The sequence below is a fragment of the Caenorhabditis remanei genome, chromosome V (assembly GCF_010183535.1).
Source record: "Caenorhabditis remanei strain PX506 chromosome V, whole genome shotgun sequence".
NCBI classification, from domain to species: domain Eukaryota; kingdom Metazoa; phylum Nematoda; class Chromadorea; order Rhabditida; family Rhabditidae; genus Caenorhabditis; species Caenorhabditis remanei.
The window spans coordinates 18,681,949-18,708,374 of record NC_071332.1 but is presented as its reverse complement, the minus strand read 5'-3'; the positions used below and the strand labels follow the sequence as shown (position 1 = coordinate 18,708,374).

The following is a 26,426-nucleotide window of genomic DNA, read 5'->3' as shown; positions in this document are numbered from 1 at the left end:
ATAGAATGAACACTCCAGCACTAATTTGGATGTACCGGCGTTTAAGGTTGGGGGTTGCTTCAGGAGGTGTACGGAGGCTCCAGTATAACCTCACGAGGAAGGTTCTACGATTCAACGAAAGCAAACCCCAACATTTTTAGTATAATAGAATGTGATGTAACTTCAGATGAGGCCAAGTCTGCTGTTTGGTTGTAACGCCGTTGTCAATGGAGCACGGCTGCGGAGATATATCATCGTGTAAAATGAAACCCGAGTATTTTGGAGTCTCGTCAATGATTTCAAACTCTTACTACAGCAGATACAATAGTTTTTGTGTTGGTTCACGAGGTCTACGGACACTCCAGTATGTACGCATCTTTCAGTTGCCCCTCTAAAGATGTTTGTCTTCCTTGATTGGCAGCATTGCGGTCGTGCATTGCTTTCTCCCCCGATACCAGCTGACATCGATTCCTCAGTCATCTGTACTCTAGCTCGCACCCCAGCAATGTCTCCCTGAAGATGTTAATCTTCCCCGAACACACCTCAGCGGCGTCGCGGTCGTGCGGTGCGTTCTATCTTCCTATAGTCCCCTTATCGATTCTGTATCCACCTCTCATTGGGGAAGCAAAAACTAGAGATGCCTTCCATGACGATGTTAATCTTCCCAGAGTGATGCGTTGCGGTCGTGCGTCGCGGTCTCATTGATTCCTCCTCATTTGTACTCCCTCTTCTTCTACCGAGATGACGACTGCATTTCCACTTCTCCGTCTTCCGTACCTCGTGCTTATGCCTGTCTTGGAACAAATGGAAGTTACGGAAAGGTGAGTGGGAACTTATATAATTCTTGGATCCTCTACGTTTTTTTTCAGAGTCTCATTGTCCATTCTCTCCAAACGAGTCAGAATCTACGTGAAACTTCTCAAAATGACATGTGAGCATATCAATGTAATACTGAAGGATGACAGAATTGAGATGAAAGTGTTTTTTGAAAACGGGGAGGAATTGAGAGTGCTACAGTATATCGATAAAACTCAACGAAGCAATTTCATCTACCTGCTTAAACTGAAACTCAGGCACCATGATTTTCATCTACCTGCTTAAACTCGTTTACATGCTGCCCCGGTAGTCTACTTCCAGTGGACTATGTACTTTCAATTATGGACGTCATGCATTGCAAATCGATCAATCAGTTCATCATCGCTGAAATTTCTGAACACGATAGTCTCGAACTCGTCGCAAAACTTCCAAAAATTGATGAAGTCGTTGTCGAACACATTTGGTATACTAAATTTCTCTCTTATGAAGCGGAATATCAAAAAGAAAGAAGACTTATCAGAGTTCTTAAAACTGTTTTACCAGTATCTTCTGCAGTTAAAATTTTTTATCCTTTCCAAAACCTCCAAAACTTCAATTACCTCCGAGAAATTCTCAAAGGGAATTTTGACGACGTGACTTTGAAAAACTACTGGGGTAGAACCATGCCAAATTGCGACATGAAGTTTTCTCTTAATGATTTGAGAATGACAAACGTTAAGTCACTCGAGTTTCTTGGTCCAGCTTTTGAAGTAGAAGACCTAAACGGCTATTTCAAGTTGTGGATGAAGAAGAAGTGTAATCCTCGACTGGAATACTTGGAAGTATGGATGAACAGCGATACCAGCATGGATCTCCTCCTGAAAGGACTTAGCGCTGTTCCAGTTCCCATTGAAACCAAGAGAAAATTCCGGGTTTTGGGGAATGTAAAACAGCTTTTTTATGAGGAGACTACCGCCGAATTCGATATAACAAGAGCAGACGGAAGACAAGCAACAATCAGAATTGGAACTTGGGGAACTGTTTGTTTCTACGTTTGGCCAGAATCTACTAATCTTGAGCCAAATCAGTCTTTACCTAATGCTTTTTCATTTTTATTTTCAACTTTTGTTTTTGCTGAAACCAATGCCGGAATATATCTATCACTTGTTGTTGTCTGTTTACTATTTTGTTACTTAATTTTTTTTCTGAAATAAAGGTTTTACAATTTTTCTGAAATAAAGTTTTTACAATTTTTCTGAAATAAAGATTCAATGGTGCTTGCGTGACGTGTCATATTTATTGTAGAGATATCGGCAGTGGGTTTGTCATAGTTTTTGGTCATACAGGTCATGCGGGGCGGTTTCTCGATTCCACTTTTTCATCAGATAGAATCAAGAAGCCATCCTTTTTAGTTGCTGTCGTCACTTCATTTTATCATCGATGTTCATCAAAATACCGATTTTTTGGGAAGACAAACATCTCCAGGGAGGTTAGTTCCGAACGGTCACTGACGTCGCAGTCGCACGGAGCGGTCTATCCTCCTATAGTGCTCCTATTGATTCCTCATCAACCTCTCACCATCATTCATTTGCACCCGGACACTCCAGCCGCGTCGCGGTCGTGCGTTGCGCTCTCCCAACCGACACCGCCAAACATTGATTCTTTATCTCATTTGCACCCTCTCTCCCCTACCGAAATGACGACTCCGTTCCCTCTTTTACGTCTTCCAAGACTTGCATTGATCCCTATTTTTAAAGAAATGGAACCCATCGATGTGTAAGTTTATACCTAACACTATTTTATCTCTACTCATATTTATCATTTTCAGAATCGCATTCTCCCTTCTTTCCAAAAGAACTTACAATCTCTCAAAAAGCCTCTGCAAAAAAATATCTTCCCGCTACATCGATCTGGAAATGGATAATTGCTGTGTTTGTATGAGTATTGATCTGACAGATGGGTCACACCTAGCACTGTATTTCTACCCGGAAATCTTAAATACAGTTGAAGTGTTTTATCGGGACAAAAGTATTCAATGGAAAAACGTCGGATTATCAACAGGGCAATGGATTCAGCGAGTGTTCGATGTAACAAAATGTCGATCTCTGAGAGGAGTGAAACTCAATGGGACACCAAACTGCGATGTGTTCTCCTTTCTTAATGTAGTCTCTTACCTCGAAATCACCAACAACTGTACAAAAACTTCTGCTATAAAAGCACTGCAAGTTCTCTCGCCAGTCACTTCATGGATTACTTTGTTTAAACTTCCCTTTTCCAATAGAGAGGAATTCCAGAGATTTTGGCTGGGGGATGTGAAATGTTTGAGAATCCACGAAGATGATTTATCAAGTTTTCAATTTAAGATTGATGATCTTCTAGCATCGAACGCAGTCAAACTGGAATTGCTCGGAGTCAAAATGAGTCTGAGAGATCTAAACAGATTCTTCTCATGTTGGTTGGACAATACATCTAATCATCGGTTGAAGCATTTATCAGTAAAATCACTTGAGGATATCAATGAAGACGTTCTTCTGTATGGACTAGATGCTATTCGGTTCACCGAAGAACGGACTAGGGAATTTCAATCAACCAACATGTTCCCTAAATTCAGAGAATTCACTGAAGGTTTTGATGTGAGCAGAATTGATGGAAAATTGGCAGCTATTACATTTGGAAATGGTTTTGAGGAAATATTCATAAATTTCGCTGTTCGGTCATGATTCTCTTTCATATTTAACTATGTATTTCATATTTTGTCTAATTATCTTTAAATAATTGAATTCTGAATAAAGTTATAAGGACAGTAAGACTGTATGCAAGGAGAGGAAACCTCACAATAGCCGTGATATCATTTAAAGAATAATATTCTAACCGCTGGAGTCTAACTCATGAATGATTTCGACTCTACTATAGAAACTTAAGTTAGCAAAGTGACTAGCGTGTTTTGACATTACGAAGAGGCTTCCGACATTTTCCAAACATGTTGAGTGTAAAAAAATGAACACTCTAGCACTAATTTGGGTATATCGGCGTTAGAAATAAAACTGCTCCCTCACGTTTCAATTTGTCATTCTTCCTAGGTTTCCAATTCTTACTACAGCAGAGGCGATGGCTTGTGTGTTGGTTCACGAGGTATACAGAGACTGCAGTATGTACGCATTGTCTCCCTGAAGGTTCATCCCCCGATACCTCCAGACATTGATTCCTCAGTCATCTCTACCCTATTTCGCATCCCTGCATTGTCTCCCTAAAGATGTTTGTATTCCCAGAGCCCACTTCAGCGGCGTCGCGGTCGTGCGTTGCGATCTCCCCCCAGCACCATCAGACATTGATTCCTCATCTCATTTGTACTCACTCCCTCTTACAAGGATGACGACTCCGTTCCCTCTCTTACGTCTTCCAAGACTCGCACTGATTCCAGTTTTTCAACAAATGGAATTTATTGATGTGTAAGTTTTCATCTGTTTTTATTTTATCTCTACTCATATTTATCTTTTTTAGAATCGCATTCTCCCTTCTCTCCAAAAGAACTTACAATCTCTCAAAAAGCCTCTGCAAAAAAGTATCTTCCCGCGATATCGATCTGGAAATAGACAAGAACTGTCTGCGTATAAAGATTGCTCTGACAGATGGGTCACCACTAATACTGTATTTCCACACAGACGTCTCGAAGACAGTTGAAGTGTTTTATCGGAAAAACAACGTTCAATGGAAAAATGTTGTGTCATCGCCAAAACAATGGATTCAGCGAGTGTTCGATGTAACAAAGTGTCCATCGTTAAACAAATTGATACTCAATGGGACCCCAGACTACGATGTGATTTCATTTCTTAATGTAGTTCCTAAAATATCTTACCTCCACATCTCACGCAACTGTACAAACAGTTTTGCTATAATAGCACTTCAAATTTTCTCGCCAGTCACTTCAAAGATCACTTTGTCTAAACTTCCCTATTCGAACCGAGAAGAATTCCAGAGATTTTGGTTGAGGGATGTTGACTGTTTGACTATCTACGCCGATGATTTATCGAGTTTTCAATTTAAGATTGATGATCTCCTAGCATCGAACGCAGTCAAACTTGAATTGAGCAAAGTCCCATTAAGTCTGAGAGAGCTCAACCGCTTCTTTTCTTGCTGGTTGAACAAAACATCTAATCATCGGTTGGAGCGTCTATCAGTAAAATCACTTGAGTATTTCGATGAAGACGTTCTTCTGGAAGGATTAAATGCTACTCGTTTCACAGAAAATCAGACGAGAAAATTCCGGTCAACCAGCCCGTTCTATCAATTTTGCAAACTCACTGGAGGGTTTAATGTAAGGAGAGTGGATGGGAAGTTGGCAGCTATTACACTTGGAAATTTTTTTGAGGAAACATTCATTAATTTCGATGTTTGGTCATGATTTTCTATCGCACTTAACTATGTATTTCATTCACTGTTTAATCAACTTCCAATAAATGAATTCTGAATAAAGTTATAAGGACAGTAAGCCTGAATGCAATGAGGGGAAACCGCACAGTAGTCGGGAGAACATATGAACATCATTACTCTCACAATTGTAGGCATACAACTCATAAATGATTTTGGATCTACTATAGGAACTTAAGTTTTGATCTCATGAGGAAGTTTCTGATATTTCCCGAATATTTTTAGTGTTACATAATAGAATGAACACTCTAGAACTAATTTGGACATATCGGCGTTAGAAATAAAACTACTCCCTCACGTTTCAATTCATCATTCTTCCTACAGTACCGCCCAAAAGGTTATCAACTTTCGCTGTTTTCAGGTGAAAATGACCAACTTTGAGAATGTGTCATGGTGTACGGTTGGCACCGTGTGTTCTTCTAAACAATTCTTTAAAGTCGCTTGAGTTTCTAGACTCACTCCGTATGTCACTGTGTGCCGCGTTTGACCTACGGGCGCGCGCGCATTTCACGACGTTTCTCTTCTCCGCGGTCACTGACGTCGCGGTCGCGCGGCCCGGTCTATCCTCCTATAGTGCCTCCTATTGATTCCTCATCCACCTCTCACCATCATTCATTTGTACCTGAGCACTCCACCCTTCGTGCGTTGCGGTTTCCAACCGACACCACCAGACATTGATTCCTCCTCTCATTTGTACCCTCTCTCCCCTACCAAGATGACGACTCCGTTCCCTTTTTTACGTCTTCCAAGACTTGCACTGATTCCTGTTATTCAACACATGGAGATTATTGAGATGTCAGTTTGCATTTGACTTCACTTAATCTCCATTAACATTCATTTTTTCAGAATCGCCTTCTCCCTTATCTCCAAAAGAACTCACAACCTCTCAAAATACCTTCGCAAAACAATTCTTTCCCGCTACATCGATCTGCGAATAGAGAATTACTATCTTTGTATGAGGATTCCTCCGACAAATGGGCCACTACTATTATTGTATTTCAACCCACACATTTCGAAGACAGTTGAAGTGCTTTATCCTCACCAAACAACTCAATGGAGGAACATCGAATTATCGACAGGACAATGGATTGAGCGACTGCTCGATGTAACAAAGTGTCCATCTCTGAGAAAAGTAATACTCAATGGGACACCAGACTGCGATGTGTTCTCAGTTTTTAATGTAGTTCCCAGAGTCTGTAACCTCACTTTGTCTCATCTTCCCTTTTCGAATCGAGAAGAATTCCAAAGGTTCTGGTTGGGTAACGTTAGACGTTTGAGTATCCATAACGATAATCTATCGAGATTTCAATTCAGCCTTAATGATCTTCTAGCCTCAAACGCAATCAAACTTGAATTGTGCGAAGTCTCAATGAGTATGAGAGATCTTAACCGATTTTTCTCATACTGGTTAAACAAAACATCTAATCGTCGGTTGAAGCATCTAACAGTACAATCACTTGGGCATTTCGATGAAGACGTTCTTCTGGAAGGACTAGGTGGTACTCGTTTTGATGAACGACGAGCAAGCGAGTTCCCAACATCCGACACATTCCCTCATTTCACAACATTCACTGGGGGATTTGATGTGAGAAGAATAGACGGGAAATTGGCAGCTATTACATTTAGAGAAAATTTTACGAAGAAATTCATTAATTTTAATGCTGGGCTATAATATATTGTATATCCCACAGTTTGATCATCTTTCAATCTACTTTTTCTGAATAAAGCTTTAATTACATTAAGCCAATATGCAATGAGGGTAAACTTCACAGTAGTCGTGGGAACATCTAAGCATCACCGCATCATGGTAAAGTCTTACTCATAAATGATACTTGTGTTAGCAAAGTGACTAGTGTGTGTTATGACCTCATGGAAGCTTGTGAGACTCAACCGAGACAAGCCCCAACATTTTCAGTGTGATCGAATGAGCACTTTGGAGGCTAGCCAACAGGTGTTCCATGTTTAAGCTGTTGGCTCAAATTTGAATCTATTACCGTTAGAAATCAAACTTCTGTTTTAGGTTTGAATTTTGTTATTCTCCTCAGTTTTCCAATTCTTACTCCAACTGAGGCAAAGGTTTGTGTATTGGTTCACGAGGTCTACAGAGACTCCAGTATGTACGTATTGTCTCCCTGAAGATGTTTGTCTTCCCAGAGGTTACTCCAGCAGCGTCGCGGTCGTGCGTTGCGGTCTCTACTCCTATTGTGCCCCTATTGATTCTTCTTCCTTCATCTCACCATCATTCATTTGTACCATCTCCTCCTTACAAGGATGACGACTCCGTTCCCTCTCTTACGCCTCCCTAGACTTGCACTGATTCCTGTTCTTCAACACATGGAGCTTATTGAAGTGTAGGTGTGCAATTGATTTTATTTCATCTCTATTCACATTTATCTTTACAGAATCGCCTTCTCCCTTATCTCCAAGAGAGCTTTCAACCTCTCGAAATATTTCTACAAAGTATCTCCCGGTTCCATCGAATTGCTAGTGGGTTCCTACGCTATTGAGATGAGAATTGACGATCTGACAATGTTTTTCTACGAAAACGTACCGGATTGGGTTGAAATATTGCACCACGACAAATTGATGCGATGGATAAATGCTGGGTTATCGACTAAACAATGGATCCAGAGGATTCTCGCCGTGACAAAGTGTCCATCGCTGGACAAAGTGATACTCAATGAGAAACCAAAATACGATGTGTTATCAGTTCTTGATGGAGTTTCCAAAATATTTAACCTGCACATCAAACCCAAGTGCTGCAACGCTTTAGCTAAGAGAGCAGTGGAAGTTCTCTCGCCAGTCACTTCATCGATCACTTTATTCAGAGTTCCTCTTTCGAATCAAGAAGAATTCCTGAGATTTTGGTTGGGGAATGTGGAATGTTTGTGTATCCGCTATGATGATTTATCGAGGTTTCAATTCAACCTTAATGATCTTTTAGCCTCGAACGCAGTCAAACTTGAATTGCGCAAAGTCCCAATGAGTCTGAGAGACCTCAACCGCTTCTTTTCTTGCTGGTTGCACAGAACATCTAATCATCGGTTGGAGCATCTATCAGTACAATCACTCAAGAACATCAATGAAGACGTTCTTCTGAAAGGACTTAATGCTACTCGTTTCACTGAACAACAAGCAATACACTTTCAATCAATCCGCGTGGTTTGTCATCCAGAATTCACTAGAGGATTCGAAGTGAGAAGAATTGATGGAAAGTTGGCAGCTATTACATTTTATACTACTTTTGGGACAACATATATTAATTTTGATGTTTGGTCATGATTCTCTATCACACTATGTATTTCATTCACTGTTTGATTATCTTTTTCTAATAACTGTATTATAAATAAAACTCTAATTACAGTAAGTCAATATGCAATAAGGGTAAACCTTACAGTAGTCGTGAGAACATCTGAAGATCACTATTCTAACAGATGTTGTCTAGCCCCATAAATAATTAGTAAATGACAAGTTTTTAGATGTTAGCTCAGTTTTGGATATATCTGCGTATGAAATCAAACTGCTCCCTCACGTTTCAATTCCGTCATTTTTCCTAGGTTTCCAATACTTGCTACAATAAAGCCGAAGGTTTGTGTGGTGGTTCAGACTCCCTATATGTACGCATCCTTGAATTTTCTCCATGAAGGTGTTTGTCTTCCACTAGAGGTGCCCTCCGCGTAGATGTTAATCTTTCCAGAGTGCTGCGTCGCGGTCTCCCCCGATACCTATAGACATTGATTCCTCAATCATCTGTACCCTATCTCGTACCCTTGCATTGGCTTCCTAAAGACGTTTATCTTCCCAACGGGCACTTCAGCCTCGTCGCAGTCGTGCGGTGCGGTCTCCTATAGTGCGCCTATTCATTCCACATCCACCTCTCACCATCATTCATTTGTACTTACTCTCCTTGGGGAAGCAAACACTAGATATGCCTTCCATGTAGATTTTAATCTTCCCAGAGTCCTGCGTTGCGGTCGTGCGTCGCGGGCTCACCCCGTTTTGTACCAGACACACATTCCTCATTCATTGATTCCTCCTCATTTCTATTCCACTCCTTTCATCGAGATGACGACTGCATTTCCTCTTCTTCGTCTACCGTACCTTGTACTTATGCATGCCTTAAAACAAATGGAATTTCTGGATAGGTGAGTGAGCCTCAATAAGACATCTGTTCTGATTACGCTTCTTTTTTCAGAATCGCATTCTCTATTCTTTCCAGACGGACTAGAAAGTACGTGAAACTACTCAAAATGAATAGTAAGAATGTCAATTTGAAATGGAATGGTAACAGAATCGATATGATAGTGTTTTGTGATTTTACTAGAGTATTGGAAGCGAATATGTATATCGATGAATATCAACAAAGCTTTTTCAAGAATCGATATAAACCGGTTTATTCATGGCGCGACAGTAGTCTACTTCCAGTGGACTACGTCCTTTCAATTATGGACGTCATGGATTGCAAGTTTATCGATAAGTTCATAATCGTTAAAATTTCTGAACACGATTGTCTTCCAATCATCGCAAAACTTCCAAAAATTGATGAAGTCGTTGTTCAACATGATTGGCCTGACGTTCCTTCTTACGAAGCATATTTTCAAAAAGAAAGACAACTTCGTAGAGTTCTGAAAACTGTTTTGCCATTATCTCCTGCAGTTTTTATTACCTATCAATTCCAAAACCGCAATCACCTCCGAGAAATTCTCAATGGACATTTTGACGCGGTGATTTTAATGCGGTCCGGCAACTGGATTACTCTTAATGATTTGTGGATTACAAACGCTAAGACACTTGAGATTCATACAAAAAAGATTAACATGGAAGACCTAAACCGCTATTTCAAGTTGTGGACAAAGAATATATGCAATGATCGACTGGAATACTTGGAAGTGAGAATAAATGACAAGACAAGTGTGGATCTCCTTCTCGACGGACTTAACGCTGTTTCTGTTCCAATTGAAACACAGAGAGAATTCCGGGTTTTAGGGAATGTAAAACGGTTTGTTCCAGGTCGTTTTGGGACTGACAGGATTGCTTTTGAATTTGATATAACAAGAGCCGACGGGAGACAAGCAACAATCAGAATTTCAAACTATGGAAACGTCTTTTTCTACGTTTGGCCAGAATCCACTAATCTTGAGCCAAATCAGTCTTCACTCATTTTTACTTTTTACAATTCATGTGTTCATCATTTCGAACGATTGTTCTTACGCTTCCTTCTTGCTTGTGAATCTTTTTTCTTCTTCTTCTCTACTAATTTCAATTGGAACCGTGATTATGATGTGCGTTCCATCTGTTTCTATTTTCTGGTTGTTTTGTTAGCATGTTGGTTTCTTAATTCATTGTTTTAACAAATTTTTTGAAATAAAGATTCAATGGTGCAGTGTCATCTTCGTTGTACAGATACACAGATACAGGTCACGCGTTGCGTTCATGCGGGCCAGTCTCTCTTATTATCACAGACCAGTCTCTGCCCTGTCTCTTCTCTTTTTTCCTCGGGACCTCTTTCGACTAAGATAACGTATTGCTCTCGGTGAGGCATAAACAACCACGCGGCTGGCTGAGAGTCTCTTTTTCCATTTGCATTTAGTTGACACTACACTCACTGGTGGAAGAGAGTGACCACAAGTCACTCTCTTTCCTATACCGGCTCAATAAATATTGCAATCTACATCTAAATGTAACTGAAACAGACTGAAATTATAAAAGTCCAGAACAGGCGCGTTCTGCTTTTTACACTACATATGCAGGTTGAATAAGGAATCAATAGTGGCATGATGGAAGCGAAGAAGAGACTATCGAGACTATCCGGGAAGATGAACATAAGGATAAAGTGACTGGGGAAAGTTCGCGATGTGTACTCCGGGAAGATAAATATGCTGGCCGAGAAGGTCGTTATAGTCAGAGCCGGTCCCACTAAAACCTATCCGAATAAGAATTGGTGCGAGATCACGACCAAGTATAGAAATGGATTTCCTTGGATTCGAATGCAATAGACCGCCAAATAGTCTTCGGGAAGATAAACACTTGGTGGTGAGCCCCTTTGCTTTCCTTCGGAGACTCTAGCCACCAGACCCCCATATTAGTTTTGAGACAAGATATCAGATACACACACGTAAATCTTTATTTTAGAAATAAACACATAGTACAAAGAGTAAATGCAGTTGTAAATACATGAGCGCACCGGCTCATCCTTGTAGTATTTCACTGTTTTATGTACATTCTTGATGATTGCAATCATTTATTTCCCGGTATAGGGAAGAGAGCGACTTGGGGAGTCACCCTCTTCCACCAGTATGTCCAATTTAAAGTCATTATAAAGGAGAATTGTGTGTGCCTGCCCGAGGTTGTTTACACTCCCGTGGGGCAGATGATAGTTGATCTCCTCAAGAGACAGGACAGAAATTGGCCTGTGGCACAGTCGTCATCTCGATATAGGGAGTGGAAATACAAATGAGGAGCAATCAATGAGTGGGAGAATCTGTGTGTGGTCGCCTGACCGCGACGTAGCACGCTGGGAAGATTAACACGGCTCTATCCATTCTTCATTGTTCTCCTCTCCAACCTTCCAAGAGCGCTGCGTCGTGGTTCTTATTCATTGATTCCTGCTCATTGTATTTCCACTCCTTTTACCAAGATGACGGAGGGCGTTTCTATTGTGCTTCAGTAACGAGGAATCGAATTGTACCTAAGACTAAACTTCAGACAGGCGATATGATGTGTCAAAATGAGGTAGCTAATAGTGCCTTTTGAAACTTTGCACCACTCTATTAACGCGCTAACTCAGTGATATTTGAACTACTGGGAACAAGAAATACTTCTTAAATTCTTGAAGACGAATTATGAAAAGGGATGTAATTATCGAAGACTGATGTTTCAATTTCTAACAACGTCATGTTGAATGTGCTTCAAATTATTAAGCGGAATCTGAATACTTTAAACCAATCAATGACTTCTCAATGATCCCTGAATAATGCATATCCAGGTGAAACGATATTATTCGAGCTGTACCACCTCGTGGTCATGTTTCGTTTTTCAAAAACGATTCGAATGCTGAGATAATTTCACGTCGGTTCTTGATTCTATTCTGTGAAACTCCGAAATTCTGAATTCAGTATTTGCTTTCTCTCAGAGACTCACGCCATCACACCCCCATATGAGTTTAGAGACAAGATATCGAATACACACCCATGAATCTTTGTTTTAGGAATGAAAACACAATTCGACGAATTGACAAAAAAACGATACAAGTTACTCAGAGAATATAAACAGACACAGTAGGTAACAAATATAAAATTACGGACAAAGAAGGCTGCAAATCTGAATAGACAATCACAAAGGAAAAGAATTGACAAAAAAAACAAGGTGCGAATTGCTCAGCAAATATAAAACAGACACATTAAGTGGCAAATATACAATGAATTGACAAAATAGTCAGCAAATAAAAATTAACACTCAAAACTGGAATCGAAAAAAAGACAGGCAAAGAGAAAGCGTAAAATAAACTATTTGAAACGTTCAATACATGAATTGTAAAAATTAGAAATAAATGGAAATTTACGCATGAATAAAGATTGATTTGGCTCACGATTTGTTGTATCATTAGTAGATTCTGGGCAAACGTAGAAACAAACAGTCCCTTCAGTTCCAATTCTGACTGTTGCTCCTCTCCCGTCTGCTCTACTTATGTAAAGTTCCGTAGGAAAACGCTCATTTTCAATCTCCGAAATGAACGGTTTTATATCCTTTGTTCTAGTGGGATTCATCAAAACAACTTTGAATTCTTTCAGAAAGGTCCTCATTATTTCACTCCTTTCAGATTTCCTTATCGCCACTTGCAAATATTTCAATCGAGGATTACTTTTTTTCTTCTTCCACAACTTGAAATAGTGGTTTAGGTCTTCTAATGTAAAGGCTGGGCCAGCAAGCTTGAGTGACCTAACGTTTGTCATCTTCAAATCGTTAAGAGAAAACTTCATATCGTGATTTGGCATGTAGTCAGCATGATATTTTCTCACAGTCACAGACTCAAAATTCCCCCTGATAATTTCTCGGAGATCTTCAGGTTTTAGTGCATGATAAGGAATGGTAACTGCAGAAGTTACTGGAAAAACGATTTTCAAAACGTTTTGAAGTCTTGAGTCCCAAGAAAAACTGTAGGAAGGGAAGTCATCAACAATGACTTCATCAATTTTAAAAAGCTTTGTTAGGAGTGGGATAGTAGTGTCGTATCCAGGGTCGTATTCAGATACTTCTAGGAATATCAATTTCCTAATCGACTTGCAGTAAGTGACGTCCATGATCGGAAGGACGTAGTCCATTGGAGATAGTGTACCAGGCCACCAAGCGAAGTAATCGTATTCATTTGAATCATGTCCATACTTCAAATTTTGATAATACCCGATAATCAAAACTTCTTGATCTCCGATCATTGGAACATCCACTCTCAATTTTTCACTATCATCGAACAACACTGCCATCTTGATTTTGTTATCCTCCAGTATTAAATTGATATACTCACACTTCATTTTGAGAAGTTTCAAGAACATTCTGGCACGTTTGGAAAGAATCGAAAGTGCAATCCTGAAAAAGGAAGCGTATTATGAATTCAAACTTCTTTGTGCAAAGAACGCGTGATTGGCAGGGCGATCTTTCCTTGCACAGAGTATGCGAATTCATAATATACGAAACAGAAGTTTCTACTTACCTTTCCATAAATTCCATTTGTTCCAAGACAGGCATAAGTACAAGGTATGGAAGACGGAGAAGAGGAAATGCAGTCGTCATCTCGGTAGAAGGAGTGGAAATGCAAATGAGGAGGAATCAATGAATATGTCTGGTGCAGTAGTGGTGAGACCGCGACGCACGACCGCCACGCGGTACTCTGGGAAGGTCGGGAGGAGAACAATGAGGAGAACAATGGAAAATAGATAGAGTCGTGTTAATCTTCCCAGAGTCCTGCGTCGCGGTCGTGCGTCGCGGTCTCCTCCTACTGTACCACACCCCATATTCCTCATTCATTGATCCCTTCTCATTTGTATCCCCTCTTCTTCTACTGAGATGACGACTCCATTTCCTCTTTTCCGTCTTCCGCACCTTGTACTTATACCTGTCTTGGAACAAATGGAATTTATGGACAGGTTAGTGAAAACTTAAATGATTTATGCTTTCAGTACACTTTTTTTTTCAGAATCGCATTCTCTATTCTTTCCAAACGTGCCAGAATGTACGTGAAACTACTCAAAATGAAGTGTGAGCATATCAATTTAAAACTGAATGGTGACAGAATCGATATGATAGTGTTTTGTGATTTTACTAGAGTATTGGAAGTGAATATGTATATCGATGAATATCAACGAAGCACCTTCAAGAATCAATATAAACGGGTTTATTCATGGCGCGACAGTAGTCTACTTCCAGTGGACTATGCCCTTTCAATTATGGACGTCATGCATTGCAAGTCGATCGATAAGTTCATAATCGTTGAAATTTCTGAACACGATTGTATCCCAATCATCGCAAAACTTCCGAAAATTGATGAAGTCGTTGCCGAACACATTCCGTCTGATAACTATAACTATTATTCTTATGAAGCAATATTTCATAAAGAAAAACAACTTCTCAAAGTTCTGAGAACAGTTTTGCCGGTATCTTCTGCAGTTACTATTTCCTATCGCTTCCAAAACCAGAATCACCTCCGAGAAATTCTCAAAGGAAATTTCGACGCCGTGGTTTTAAGGAGGTCCGACAACCGGATAACTCTTAATGATCTGTGGATTACAAACGCTAAGATACTTGAGATTCATACAGTAAACGTTGATGTGAGAGACCTCAACCGTTACTTCAAGTTGTGGATGAAGAAAATATGTAATGATCGACTGGAATACATGGAAGTGAGAATATATGACACGCCCAGTATGGATCTCCTTTTGGACGGACTTAACGCTGTTTCTGTTCCAATTGAAACACAGAGAGAATTCCGGGTTTTGGGAAATGTAAAACGGTTTGTTCCGGGTCGTTTTGAGAATGACAGGATTGCTTTTGAATTTGATATAACAAGAGTCGACGGGAGAACAGCAACAATCAGAATTTCAAACTATGGAAACGTCTTTTTCTACGTTTGGCCAGAATCTACTAATCTTGAGCCAAATCTTGTGCCAAATCAGACTTCATTCATTTCTACTTTTTACAATTCATGTGTTCACTATTTCGAACGATTGTTTTTATGTTTTATTGTCTCCTGTGAATCGTTTTTCTTTTTCTTTTTCACTAATTTCAATGGACGCCGTTATTGTGATGTACTTTTCATCTGTTTGTCTTTTCTGATTGTTTTTTTATCCTGTTGTTTTCTTTATTTATTGCTTTAACAAATTTCTGAAATGAAGATTCAAAGGTGTTTTCGAGACCTTCTGGTTGTTAAAATAGATTGTAATTGATCCGGAAATGGACGACACGTTCGGAATCCTTTATTTTTTCTGAATCTGATAATATCAACAAAAAAATTTTTGTCCTCACACCGACGCTTTGTCGACCGTCTCTCCCCCTTTTTCCGCTATCGGTCATGCATGTTGGGATCGTGCGGGGCGGTCTCTCGATTCTACTTTTTCAAAAGATAGAATCAAGATCCGACGTGCATTCATCTTTCGCAGAGATCGTTACTTTGAAAGAAGACCACTCGAAACATAAAAAAATGACCACGAGATAATACATGCTCAACCCTAATATATAAGACAAGGCGAATTTGAAAATTTTATCTTTTAAACAAGAACTCCCATTTTTTTCAATTAATCTGTGGATTCCCAATCATTTCAAGGCGGTGATTGAAATTCAATAAATATGAGAATTATTGCTGAATTTCCACATGCTTTGAAGATTTTAAAGAGACCAAGAGTTTTGCGGGAATCAGATTTAAAAAAATCAGGTTAATGCTGAAACTCTAAAACCAGTCATCCCCAAAATAAAAAACAATGTTTACAAAATCAATTTATTCACGTGAAAAAAAACGTTCAATCACAAAATCACAGATTGGATGCGGGGAGGAAATCTGGGGAAATATAAAAAACACAAAAATTGAAACGTGAACAAAACAAAACCGTGAACTAATCGTGGATTCCCATTCTGGATGCGAGCATCCAGAATGGGGAAATTGAGAAAAACTAGAAAAGTTATAGGCGTGAACTATGAAATGTGGATTCCCATTCTGGTTTCACGAATTGGATGTGGGGAAATTTAGAGAAGACCAAGTAGAAAGACGCTGGTAATCATGGAGCTTTTCACAGAAATACTCTTGTAGACCTCTGAATATACTTCCGTCTAGCCAACAGTGAATTTACCATCGTAAGACTTCTGAAATAGAACATTTAGTTACAAGAAAGGTTTTCTAACAACTCACCTTTTGTAAAAAGCCTTTGTCTCAGCAGTGCTTAAATTCAAAAATTGTCAAATATCCATAAATTCACGATTAAATCTGAAAACGTATTGAGAAGATTATACCCGTCACCTGCTTTTTCGAATAGTTTAGGTTATAGAGTCGACAACAATGTATCCAGATAAAAATATTGAGAAGAATAGGCTAGCAACACACGACGATCTGGAAAATTGGTAAAATGATTAAAATACAACAACAGGCGAAGGTCACGAATAATAATGGATAAAAAATCCTCGCTTTTTGCAGTAAAAAATCCACGTGACCTTCGCCTGTTGTTGTATTTTAATCATTTTACCAATTTTCCAGATCGTCGTGTGTTGCTAGCCTATTCTTCTCAATATTTTTATCTGGATACATTGTTGTCGACTCTATAACCTAAACCTTCCCAGAGTGCGACGCACAACCGCGACGCGACACTCTGGGAAGATTAACACAACTCTATTTATTCCCCACTGTTCTTCTCCTCAATCTTCCCAGAGTGCTGCGTCGCGGTCGTGCGTCGCGGTCTGCACCACACACCGATTCCTCATTCATTGATTCCTCCTCATTTGTACTTCCACTTCTTCTACCGAGATGACGACCTCATTTCCTCTTCTCCGTCTTCCGTACCCCGTGCTTAAGCTTGTCCTGGAACAAATGAAATTTGTAGAAAGGTGAGTGAGAATTTATACGACTTCTGTGTACAGTACGCTTCCTTATTCAGAATTGTACTTTCTCTTCTCTCCAAACGTGCCAGAATGTTCTTGAAACTTCTCAAAATGAAGTGTAAGTATATCAATTTAATACTGGATAGTAGCAGTATCAAGATGAACGTATTTTTTGATAATAGTAAAGAATTGAAAGTGGATATTTTGATCCTTGAATACCCAGAAGTATATTTTAAAGAAGTATATTTTAAACATGAATACGATTACATCGCTTGGCGGCCCTGTGCACTACCTCCATTGGACTACTTCCTTCCGATTATGGACGTCACTCACTGCAAGTCGATTAAGCAGTTCATAATTGTTGAATTACCACAAATCGGTATTTTACTTGGAAAACTTACAAGACTCCTTGCGAAGCTTCCAGAAATTGATGAAGTTGTTGCTCAGAACACCTACCACAGCTCTCCGGACTCACCGCTAATAAAAGTTCTGAGAATGGTTTTACCAGTATCTTCAGCAGTTACTGTTTCTTACCACGCCCTAAAACCCAAAGACTTCCGAGAAATTTTCAAAGGAAATTTTGACGCCGTGACTTTAAAAAAATTTAGGGACAGGGTCATGCCAAATCACGGCATGAAGTTTTCTCTTAATGATTTGAAGATGACGAACGTTAAGTCATTGGAGCTTCCAGGTCCGGTCTTCACATTAGAAGATCTAAACCGTTATTTCAAGTTGTGGATGAAAAAACAATGTAATCCTCGACTGGAATATTTGCAAGTGGCGATGAGATGGGTAGGCAGTGAAGAAATAAATATCCTTCTAAAAGGGCTCAACGCTGTTCAAGTTCCCATTAGAACAGATAGAACATTAGGAAATATAAAACAGTTCATTTCGGAGGTTGAGGATGAGATGCTCATTTCTGAAATCGATATAACAAGAGCCGACGAGAAAACAGCAACAATCCGAATTTCAAATTATGGAACGGTTTGTTTCTACGTTTGGCTAGAATCTACTAATCTTGAGCAAAATTAGTCGTCATTCATGCTTATGTCTTCTTAGTTTTTTTTTCTTTCGAAAATTATTTATTGAGCGGTTCAAATAACTGTTCTTCTCTTTGTTTTTTTCTATCAAATTTCCCACTCCCTGTTCCTATTTGCAGACTTCTTCGTCCGTTGTTTGATTTGTTACTTATTATATCTGTTTTATATTTCTTGAGTAATTTATACCTTGTTTTTAATCGATTTATTGAATTTTGCTGTCATGCTGTCATTTGCTGTCATATAACGATTTATGAGTAGATTTGATATCCTGTTTTAAAAATTAAGCAGGGTTTTCCAATTAAGGGCTATGTAAGCAACTGTGTTGACCATTTTGAACAATTGTTCTTACGCTTCCTTCTTGCTTGTGAATCTTTTCTCTTTTTCTTTTCTACTAGTTTCAATTTTAAGCAAGATTATGATGTACTTATCGCTTGTTTGCATTTGTTGACTTTTTTTTAGCCTGCCGTTTTATTTATTTATTGCTTCAAAAATGTTCTGAAATAAATATTCAAGGCTGCTTTTGCCAGACGAGTCATTTTCCTTGTACATATCTCAGCAGTGGTCTAATCATAGAGTTTGGCCATACAGCTAACGCGTTGCGGTCGTGCGTGGCGGTCTCTCGATTCTACTTTTTCACCGGATAGGATCCTGAACCGACGTGCTTTCATTTTTCGCAGAGGTCGTTGCTTCGAAAGAACAACATTCGGCTCATTTTTGAAAAACGAAACATGCCCAGAAGGCGGTACAGCTCGAATAAAACCGGTTTGACCCTGATTTGTAATAGACCCATTTCTGAATTAACGTTTTCTTTTTCTCAGAGACTCATGTCATCACACCCCCATAGGAGTTTTGAGAAGATATCAAATAAAAATACATAAATTTCATTTAAAAAAAATTTACTTGTCGACAAAAAAAAAACAAAGTGCAAATTACTCAACAAATATAAAAACAGATACAGTGAGTAACAAATGAAATGAAGGACAAAAAAGTTAGAAAATCTGAATAGACAGTCAAAAATTAAAACGGAAGCAAAATTTACAGGAGAAAAGAAAGCATAAAAACAGTTATTTGAAACGTTCAATAAATGAATTGTAGAAATTAGAAATAAAAGAAAATTTACGCATGAATGAAGATTGATTTGGCTCAATATTTGTTGTATCATCAGTAGATTCTGGCCAAACGTAGAAACAAACGGTTCCATGAGATCCAATTCTGATTGTTGCTGTTCTCCCGTCCGATCTTGTTATTTCAGTTTCCCAAGTAGGCCTCTCATCCTCAATCTCCGAAATAAACGGTTTTATATTCCCCAATACCCGGAATGTTTGCTCTGTTCCAAAGTAACAATATATACCAACTTTGAGTCCTTTCAGAAGGAGATTTATCAGTTTCCTCCTTTCACATCCCATTGTCGCCACTTGCAAATATTCCAGTCGAAGATTACATTTTTTCTGCTTCCACAACTTGAAGTAACGGTTCAGGTCTTCCACTTCAAAGGCTGGGCCAGCAATCTCGAGTGACCTAACACTTGTCATCTTCAAATCGTTAAGAGAAAACTTCATATCGTGATTTGGCATGTAGTCAACACTATATTTTCTCACAGTCACAGACTCAAAATTCCCTCTGATAATTTCTCGGAGTTCTTCGGGTTTTAGAGCGTGATAAGGAATGGTAACTGCAGAAGTTACTGGAAAAACAATTCTCAAAACGTTTTGAAGTCTTGAGTCCCAAGAAAAACTGTTCGAAGTGAAGTCCTCCACACCGACTTCATCAATCTTTGGAAGCTTTGCGAGGAGTGGGATAGTAGTGTCGTATCCAGGGTCGAGTTCAGATACTTTTGGGAATACCAATTGCTTAACCAACATGCAGTGAGTGACGTCCATGATCGGGAGGACGTAATCTATTGGAGGTAGTGTACCGTGCCACCGTTGAATGTAATAGTGTTCACACTTCAAGTTTTGATAATATACGATTATTGAAACTTCTTGATATCTGATCATTGAAATATCCATTCTCAATTGTTCACCATTATCAAACAACACTCCAATCTTGATTTTGTTATCCTTCAGCCATAAATTGATATACTCACCCTTCATTTTAAGAAGTTTCAAGAACATTCTGGCACGTTTGGAAAGAAGAGAGAGTGCAATTCTGAAAAAGGAACCGTATTATCAATTCACACTTCTCAGTGCAAAGAGCGCTCGTCATTCCAGAACACCACTCTGAAATGGGAGTAGGCGTAGCCGTCGCGAGGGGGCGGGAGGCTCTTTCCTTGCACACAAAAATTTCAATTCATAATATAGGAAAAAGAAGTTTCTACTCACCTTTCCATTAATTCCATTTGTTCCAAGATAGGCATAAGTACAAGGTACGGAAGACGAAGAAGAGGAAAGACAGTCGTCATTTCGGTAGAAAAAATGGAAATACAGGAGGAATCAATGAATGAGGAATGTATGTATGGTACAGTAGGGGTGAGACCGCGACGCACGACCGCTACGCGGCACTCTGGGAATGTCAACAGCTACATACACGGAGGGTATCTCTCGTGTTTGCTTCTCCAATGAGTGTTGATACAAATTAATAACGGTGAGAGGTGGATGAAAAATCAATAGGAGCAGTATAGGAGGATAGACCGCACCGCGCGACCGCGACGCGGCTGAAGTACGCTCTGGGAAGACAAACTCCTTCAGGGAGACAATGTGCGAGTTAGGGTACAGATGACTGACGAATCGATGTCAGGTGGAATCGGGGGATACCACGTTCGCGTCGCGGCACTCTGGGAGTATAAACATCCATCATCATCCATCAGCGGTCTCACTCCTACTGTACTAGACCTACTATTCCTCATTCATTGATTCCTCCTCATTTGTATTTCCACTCCTTCTACCGAGATGACAACTCCATTTCCTCTTCTTCATCTTCCGTACCTTGTGCTTATGCCTATCATGGAACAAATGGAATTTATGGAAAGGTGAGTAGAAACTATATAATTCTTGGATCCTTAACGCTTTCTTTTCTTTCAGAATCGCACTTTCTGTTCTCTCCAAACGAGCCAGAATGTACGTAAAACTTCTGAAAATGAAGTGTAAGTATTTCAATGTAATACTGGAGGAAGACAGAATCGTGATGAACGTGTTTTTTGATAATAGTGAAGAATTGACTGTGGTAATGTACATCAATAAATATCAACTAGGCAATTTCATATCTGGATATCGAATGTTTTTTTCATGGTGCCCCGGTAGTCCGCTTCCAGTGGGCTAACATGGAATGTACTTCATTTGCCCCCCGCCCCTAAAGCACCGATTTTTTTTGCTCATTCGATGTGTTTTGAAAAGAATACATAAGCCATAACGGGTTTTTCTGTGACGTGACCTTGTTTTTGAGAAATTGAGATTTTTCGAAAAAACAATTTTTTTTCGAAATTTTTTCTTAATCAATTTTTTTCACTAGCTAGATGTAATATTGATAAAAAGGGATTATGGCTTAAAAGTAGCTAATTTTAAGGGCTTCAAGAATAAAAATTAAATTTGTAAAAAAAATGTCATTTGTATTCCACTCTCATTGGAGAAGTAAACACTAGATAGATATTAATATTCCCAGAGTGCCGCGTCGCGGTCGTTCATCGCGGTCTCACATCTACTGTACCAGACACAGATTCCTCATTTATTGATTCATCCTAATTTGTATTTCCACTCCATTTACCGAAATGGCGACTACATTTCCTCTTCTCCGTCTTCCGTACCTTGTACTTATGCCTATCTTGAAACAAATGTAGTTTATGGAAAGGTGAGTGATAACTTATATAATTTCTGTTTCCAAATTGCTTTCTTTTCCAGAATTGGACTCTCTCTCCTATCCAAACGAGCCAGAATATTCGTGAAACTTCTCAAAATGAACTGTAAACACATCGATTTAATTCTGACGGTAACAGAATCGTGATGTAAGTGTTTTTTGATAATAGTAAAGAATTGAGAGTGTTAATGTATACTGATAAATGTCAACGAATCAATTTCATATATCGAGATATGATGTCTATTTCATGGTTCCCCGGTAGTCCACTTCCAATAGACTATGCCTTTTCAATTATGGACGTCATGCATTGCAAGTCGATTAATCAGTTCATAGTCGCTGAAATTTCTGAACACGATAGTATCCCAATTGTCGCCAAACTTCCAAAAATTGATGAAGTCGTTGTTGGTCACATTTGGCCTGACGTTACTTCTTACGAAGCATATTTTCAAAAAGAAAGACAGCTTCTCAGGTTCTGAAAACTGTTTTGCCATTATCCTCTGCAGTTACTATTTCCTATCAATTCCAAAACCGCAAACACCTCAAAGAAATTCTCAAAGGAAAAAAGAAAAAAATCGACGCCGTGATTTTAAAGTATTCCGGCAACCAGATTACTCTTAATGATTTGTGGATTACAAACGCTAAGATACTTGAGCTTCATAAAGTAACTCTTAACATAAGAGACCTGAACCGCTATTTCAAGTTGTGGACGAAGAAAGCATGTAATGATCAACTGGAATACTTGGAAGTGAGAATATATGACAAGACCAGTGTGGATCTCATTATGGAAGGACTCGACGCTGTTTCAGTTCCCATTGAAACAAAGAGAGAATTCCGGGTTCTGGGGAATGTAAAACGGTTCATTCCGGAGGATTTGTTTGAGAGGATTACTTGGGAATTTGATATAACAAGAGTTGACGGGAGAACAGCAACAATCCGAATTTCAAATTATGAAACAGTTTGTTTCTACGTTTGGCCGGAATCTACTAATACTAATACAAGAAATATTGAGCCAAATCAGTTTTCAATCATTTCTACAATTTACAATTCATGTGTTGAACTTTTCGAACGACTGTTTTTATGCTTTCTTCTTTCCTGTGAATCTTTTTTCATTTTCTTTTCGAAAAGTTTCAATTGGAACCAAGATTATGATGTACTTTCCATTTGTTTGTATTTGCTAATTGTTTTGTTAGTCTGTTGTTTTATTAATTTATTGTTTTAACAAGTTTCTGAAATAAAGATTCGAGAGTGTTTGCGAGACGTGTCATCTTTGTTGTACAGATATCGGCAGTGGAACAAAATATTTTTTTTAAACGAAGCATGACCACCAGAAGTACACCTCGAGTAAAACCGGTTTGACCCATATATTTGACCTAACCAATGACACCGACTGCCTCTAGTTTTCCCATGTTGTATTTCTACGCAGGCATCTCGAAGAAAGGTCCGTCACTGATCCGCATTTTTACGATAATTGATTGAGGAGAGAGGTATATGTGTGCAGCTGTTCATGGTATTCGAAAGGATTAGTCACCATAAATTACACGAATTATGGTCTCAAGATGTTTTTCTCTCGATAGGGATGCCCTCTGTGCCTCTGTGTAGATGTTAATCTCCCCAGAGTGCCGCGTCGCGGTCGTGCGTAGCGGTCTCACCTCTACTACACTAGACACATATTCCTCATTCATTGATTCCTCCTCATTTGTATGTTTACTCCTTCTACCGAGATGACGACTGCATTTCCTCTTCTCCGTCTTCCGCACCTTGTACTTATGCCTGTCTTGGAACAAATGGAATTTTTGGACAGGTTAGTGAAAACTTAAATGATTTATGCTTTCAGTACATTTTTTTTTCAGAATCGCATTCTCTATTCTTTCCAAACGAACCAGAATGTACGTGAAACTACTCAAAATGAAGTGTGAGCATATCAATTTAAAACTGAATGGTGACAGAATCGATATGATAGTGTTTTGTGATTTTACTATAGTATTGGAAGTGAATATGTATATCGATGAATATCAACGAAGCACTTTCAAGAATCAATATGAAGGGGTTTATTCATGGCGCGACAGTAGTCTATTTCCAGTGGACTATGTCCTTTCAATTATGGACGTCATGGATTGCAAGTCAATCAATCAGCTTATAGTCTCTGATATTTCTGAACACAATTGTCTTCCAATCATCGCAAAACTTCCAAAAATTGATGAAGTCGTTGTTGAACATCATTGGTCTGACGTTACTTCTTACGAAGCATATTTTCAAAAAGAAAGACAACTTCTCAGAGTTCTGAAAACTGTTTTACCAGTATCTTCTGCAGTTACTATCAACTATCGCTTCCAAAACCAGAATCACCTCCGAGAAATTCTCAAAGGGAATTTCGACGCCGTGATTCTAAAACGTTCGGACAATTGGATTACTCTTAATGATCTGTGGATTACAAACGCTAAGATACTTGAGATTCATACAGCAAAGGTTGACGTGAGAGACCTCAACCGTTATTTTAAGTTGTGGATGAAGAAAATATGTAATGATCGACTGGAATACTTGGAAGTGAGAATATATGACACGCCCAGTATGGATCTCCTTTTGGACGGACTTAACGCTGTTTCTGTTCCAATTGAAACACAGAGAGAATTCCGGGTTTTGGAAAATGTAAAACGGTTTGTTCCGGGTCGTTTTGAGAATGACAGGATTACTTTTGAATTTGATATAACAAGAGCCGACGGGAGAACAGCAACAATCAGAACTTCAAACTATGGGAACGTCTTTTTTTACGTTTGGCCAGAATCTACTAATCTTGAGCCAAATCTTGTGCCAAATCAGACTTCATTCATTTCTACTTTTTACAATTCATGTGTTCACCATTTCGAACGATTGTTTTTATGCTTTGTTGTCTCCTGTGAATCGTTTTTCTTTTTCTTTTTGACTAATTTCAATGGACGCCGTTATTGTGATGTACTTTTCATCAGTTTGTCTTTTCTGATTGTTTTTTTATCCTGTTGTTTTCTTTATTTATTGCTTTAACAAATTTCTGAAATGAAGATTCAAAGGTGTTTGCAAGACCTTCTGGGTGTTACAATAGATTGTAATTGATCCGGAAATGGACGACACGTTCAGAATCCTCTATTTTTTCTGAATCTGATATTATCACCAAAAAAATTCTTGTCCTCACACCGACGATTTGTCGACCGTCTCTCCCCCTTTTTCCGCTATCGGTCATGCATGTCGGGATCGTGCGGGGCGGTCTCTCGATTCTACTTCTTCAAAAGATAGAATCAAGATCCGACGTGCATTCATCTTTCGCAGAGATCGTTACTTTGAAAGAAGACCACTCGAAGTGTTAATGTATACTGATAAATGTCAACGAATCCACCACCTTCTTTCCCAATGGGTGGTAGGTATGACGCGGGGAAAAAAAGTGGGCGGGGCTTAAAAAAATGTCCAAAAAAGTTTTTTTGCTTTGCCTCGTGCAACTTTGTTCAAACTTTATATTTTTTGATAATTTTTTTTTAGCTTTTTAGCTAATAACTTTTTCTTGCTTTTTGCCAAATTCCATATTTCTGGAGTGAAAAAGAGCAGAGTTATGCTCAAAATTCGGCGAAAAAAACGACAAAAAATGTCCGAATTTTTGTCCGCAACTTGAGCCATTAATAACTTTCCGAATTCTCGATGAAATTTTGATTTTATTTTTTTAAAAGATAGCAAATTTTCGGGGCAACCTTTTATTAAGAACCCCCTTTTTGAGATTCTATACTTCTAAACGAGTTATAATCGATTGAATGGAGGCAACTTTTTATTTTGAGAGATTTTTCGATTTTTTGATTTTTCGATTTTTTTGCTTCACCTCGATTATCTCGAGTTCGACTCGATATTTTTTCATATAACTTGGTAACTAGACGTAATGTGGGGCGAGAAATCACTTTTTTACGTCAAATTTCTAATTTGAAGCACCCCCCGCCCGGTACGGCCGGTGGACTGCAGAAAAACAGAAAAAAACGCCTTGCTGTTGTCGGCCTCCACCGGACTATTTTTGCTGTCCTGAAAAATTTTTGTACTAAAGTTGTTCTGATTTTTTGATATGTTGGTCAAATCGGAATTATCTAATGGAATATATAAGTTTCAGCCAAAACGGTCCAGTGGGAGCTGAGCTGTGGAGAAAACGTGTTTTTCGCTTATATCGCTTAGCTCTGGAGTGTCGTTTGTCCAGCTAATATGGTTTTTTGATATGTGTTAGCCAAGAAAATTATCTAGGGGGAGAAAAAAACAGATTTAAAAAATATTGATTTTGACTCGAGTTATAGAGTCCCAAACTTTGAAGAACATTTT

General features: G+C 38.9%; 11 protein-coding genes across 11 annotated transcripts; 9 read left to right on the top strand and 2 right to left on the bottom strand.

Moving 5' to 3' along the window:
* Positions 1-720: 720 nt before the first annotated feature.
* On the top strand, positions 721-3,494 carry GCK72_021114 (uncharacterized protein; the record flags this gene model as incomplete). The annotated part of the gene is made up of 5 exons (XM_053734027.1): positions 721-800; positions 849-910; positions 1,117-1,861; positions 2,260-2,550; positions 2,603-3,494. The coding sequence occupies 5 exons, from the start codon at positions 721-723 to the stop codon at positions 3,492-3,494; spliced, it is 2,070 nt and encodes a 689-aa protein (XP_053582940.1).
* A 649-nt stretch (positions 3,495-4,143) lies between these two features.
* Positions 4,144-5,176, top strand: GCK72_021113 (uncharacterized protein; the record flags this gene model as incomplete). Its single annotated transcript, XM_003097995.2, has 2 exons — positions 4,144-4,223; positions 4,276-5,176. 2 exons carry the CDS (start codon positions 4,144-4,146, stop codon positions 5,174-5,176), a joined length of 981 nt encoding a protein of 326 aa, XP_003098043.2.
* Positions 5,177-5,917: 741 nt separating this feature from the next.
* GCK72_021112 (uncharacterized protein) lies at positions 5,918-7,168 on the top strand (the record flags this gene model as incomplete). Its single annotated transcript, XM_053734026.1, has 3 exons — positions 5,918-5,997; positions 6,049-6,787; positions 7,118-7,168. The coding sequence occupies 3 exons, from the start codon at positions 5,918-5,920 to the stop codon at positions 7,166-7,168; spliced, it is 870 nt and encodes a 289-aa protein (XP_053582939.1).
* Positions 7,169-7,473: 305 nt separating this feature from the next.
* GCK72_021111 (uncharacterized protein) lies at positions 7,474-8,484 on the top strand (the record flags this gene model as incomplete). Its single annotated transcript, XM_053734025.1, has 2 exons — positions 7,474-7,553; positions 7,605-8,484. 2 exons carry the CDS (start codon positions 7,474-7,476, stop codon positions 8,482-8,484), a joined length of 960 nt encoding a protein of 319 aa, XP_053582938.1.
* A 783-nt stretch (positions 8,485-9,267) lies between these two features.
* GCK72_021110 (uncharacterized protein) lies at positions 9,268-10,254 on the top strand (the record flags this gene model as incomplete). Its single annotated transcript, XM_053734024.1, has 3 exons — positions 9,268-9,347; positions 9,398-10,091; positions 10,213-10,254. 3 exons carry the CDS (start codon positions 9,268-9,270, stop codon positions 10,252-10,254), a joined length of 816 nt encoding a protein of 271 aa, XP_053582937.1.
* A 2,453-nt stretch (positions 10,255-12,707) lies between these two features.
* On the bottom strand, positions 12,708-13,989 carry GCK72_021109 (uncharacterized protein; the record flags this gene model as incomplete). The annotated part of the gene is made up of 2 exons (XM_053734023.1): positions 12,708-13,785; positions 13,910-13,989. The coding sequence occupies 2 exons, from the start codon at positions 13,987-13,989 to the stop codon at positions 12,708-12,710; spliced, it is 1,158 nt and encodes a 385-aa protein (XP_053582936.1).
* A 273-nt stretch (positions 13,990-14,262) lies between these two features.
* On the top strand, positions 14,263-17,009 carry GCK72_021108 (uncharacterized protein; the record flags this gene model as incomplete). Its single annotated transcript, XM_053734022.1, has 3 exons — positions 14,263-14,342; positions 14,393-15,205; positions 16,937-17,009. 3 exons carry the CDS (start codon positions 14,263-14,265, stop codon positions 17,007-17,009), a joined length of 966 nt encoding a protein of 321 aa, XP_053582935.1.
* Positions 17,010-17,160: 151 nt separating this feature from the next.
* On the bottom strand, positions 17,161-20,718 carry GCK72_021106 (uncharacterized protein; the record flags this gene model as incomplete). The annotated part of the gene is made up of 4 exons (XM_053734020.1): positions 17,161-17,257; positions 17,679-17,766; positions 19,438-20,465; positions 20,639-20,718. The coding sequence occupies 4 exons, from the start codon at positions 20,716-20,718 to the stop codon at positions 17,161-17,163; spliced, it is 1,293 nt and encodes a 430-aa protein (XP_053582933.1).
* GCK72_021107 (uncharacterized protein) lies at positions 17,204-18,309 on the top strand (the record flags this gene model as incomplete). Its single annotated transcript, XM_053734021.1, has 2 exons — positions 17,204-17,283; positions 17,334-18,309. 2 exons carry the CDS (start codon positions 17,204-17,206, stop codon positions 18,307-18,309), a joined length of 1,056 nt encoding a protein of 351 aa, XP_053582934.1.
* Positions 20,719-21,205: 487 nt separating the features above from the next.
* On the top strand, positions 21,206-22,582 carry GCK72_021105 (uncharacterized protein; the record flags this gene model as incomplete). The annotated part of the gene is made up of 3 exons (XM_003097925.2): positions 21,206-21,285; positions 21,338-21,399; positions 22,338-22,582. The coding sequence occupies 3 exons, from the start codon at positions 21,206-21,208 to the stop codon at positions 22,580-22,582; spliced, it is 387 nt and encodes a 128-aa protein (XP_003097973.2).
* Positions 22,583-23,806: 1,224 nt separating this feature from the next.
* Positions 23,807-26,311, top strand: GCK72_021104 (uncharacterized protein; the record flags this gene model as incomplete). The annotated part of the gene is made up of 3 exons (XM_053734019.1): positions 23,807-23,907; positions 23,957-24,760; positions 26,224-26,311. 3 exons carry the CDS (start codon positions 23,807-23,809, stop codon positions 26,309-26,311), a joined length of 993 nt encoding a protein of 330 aa, XP_053582932.1.
* Between the last annotated feature and the right edge of the window lie 115 nt (positions 26,312-26,426).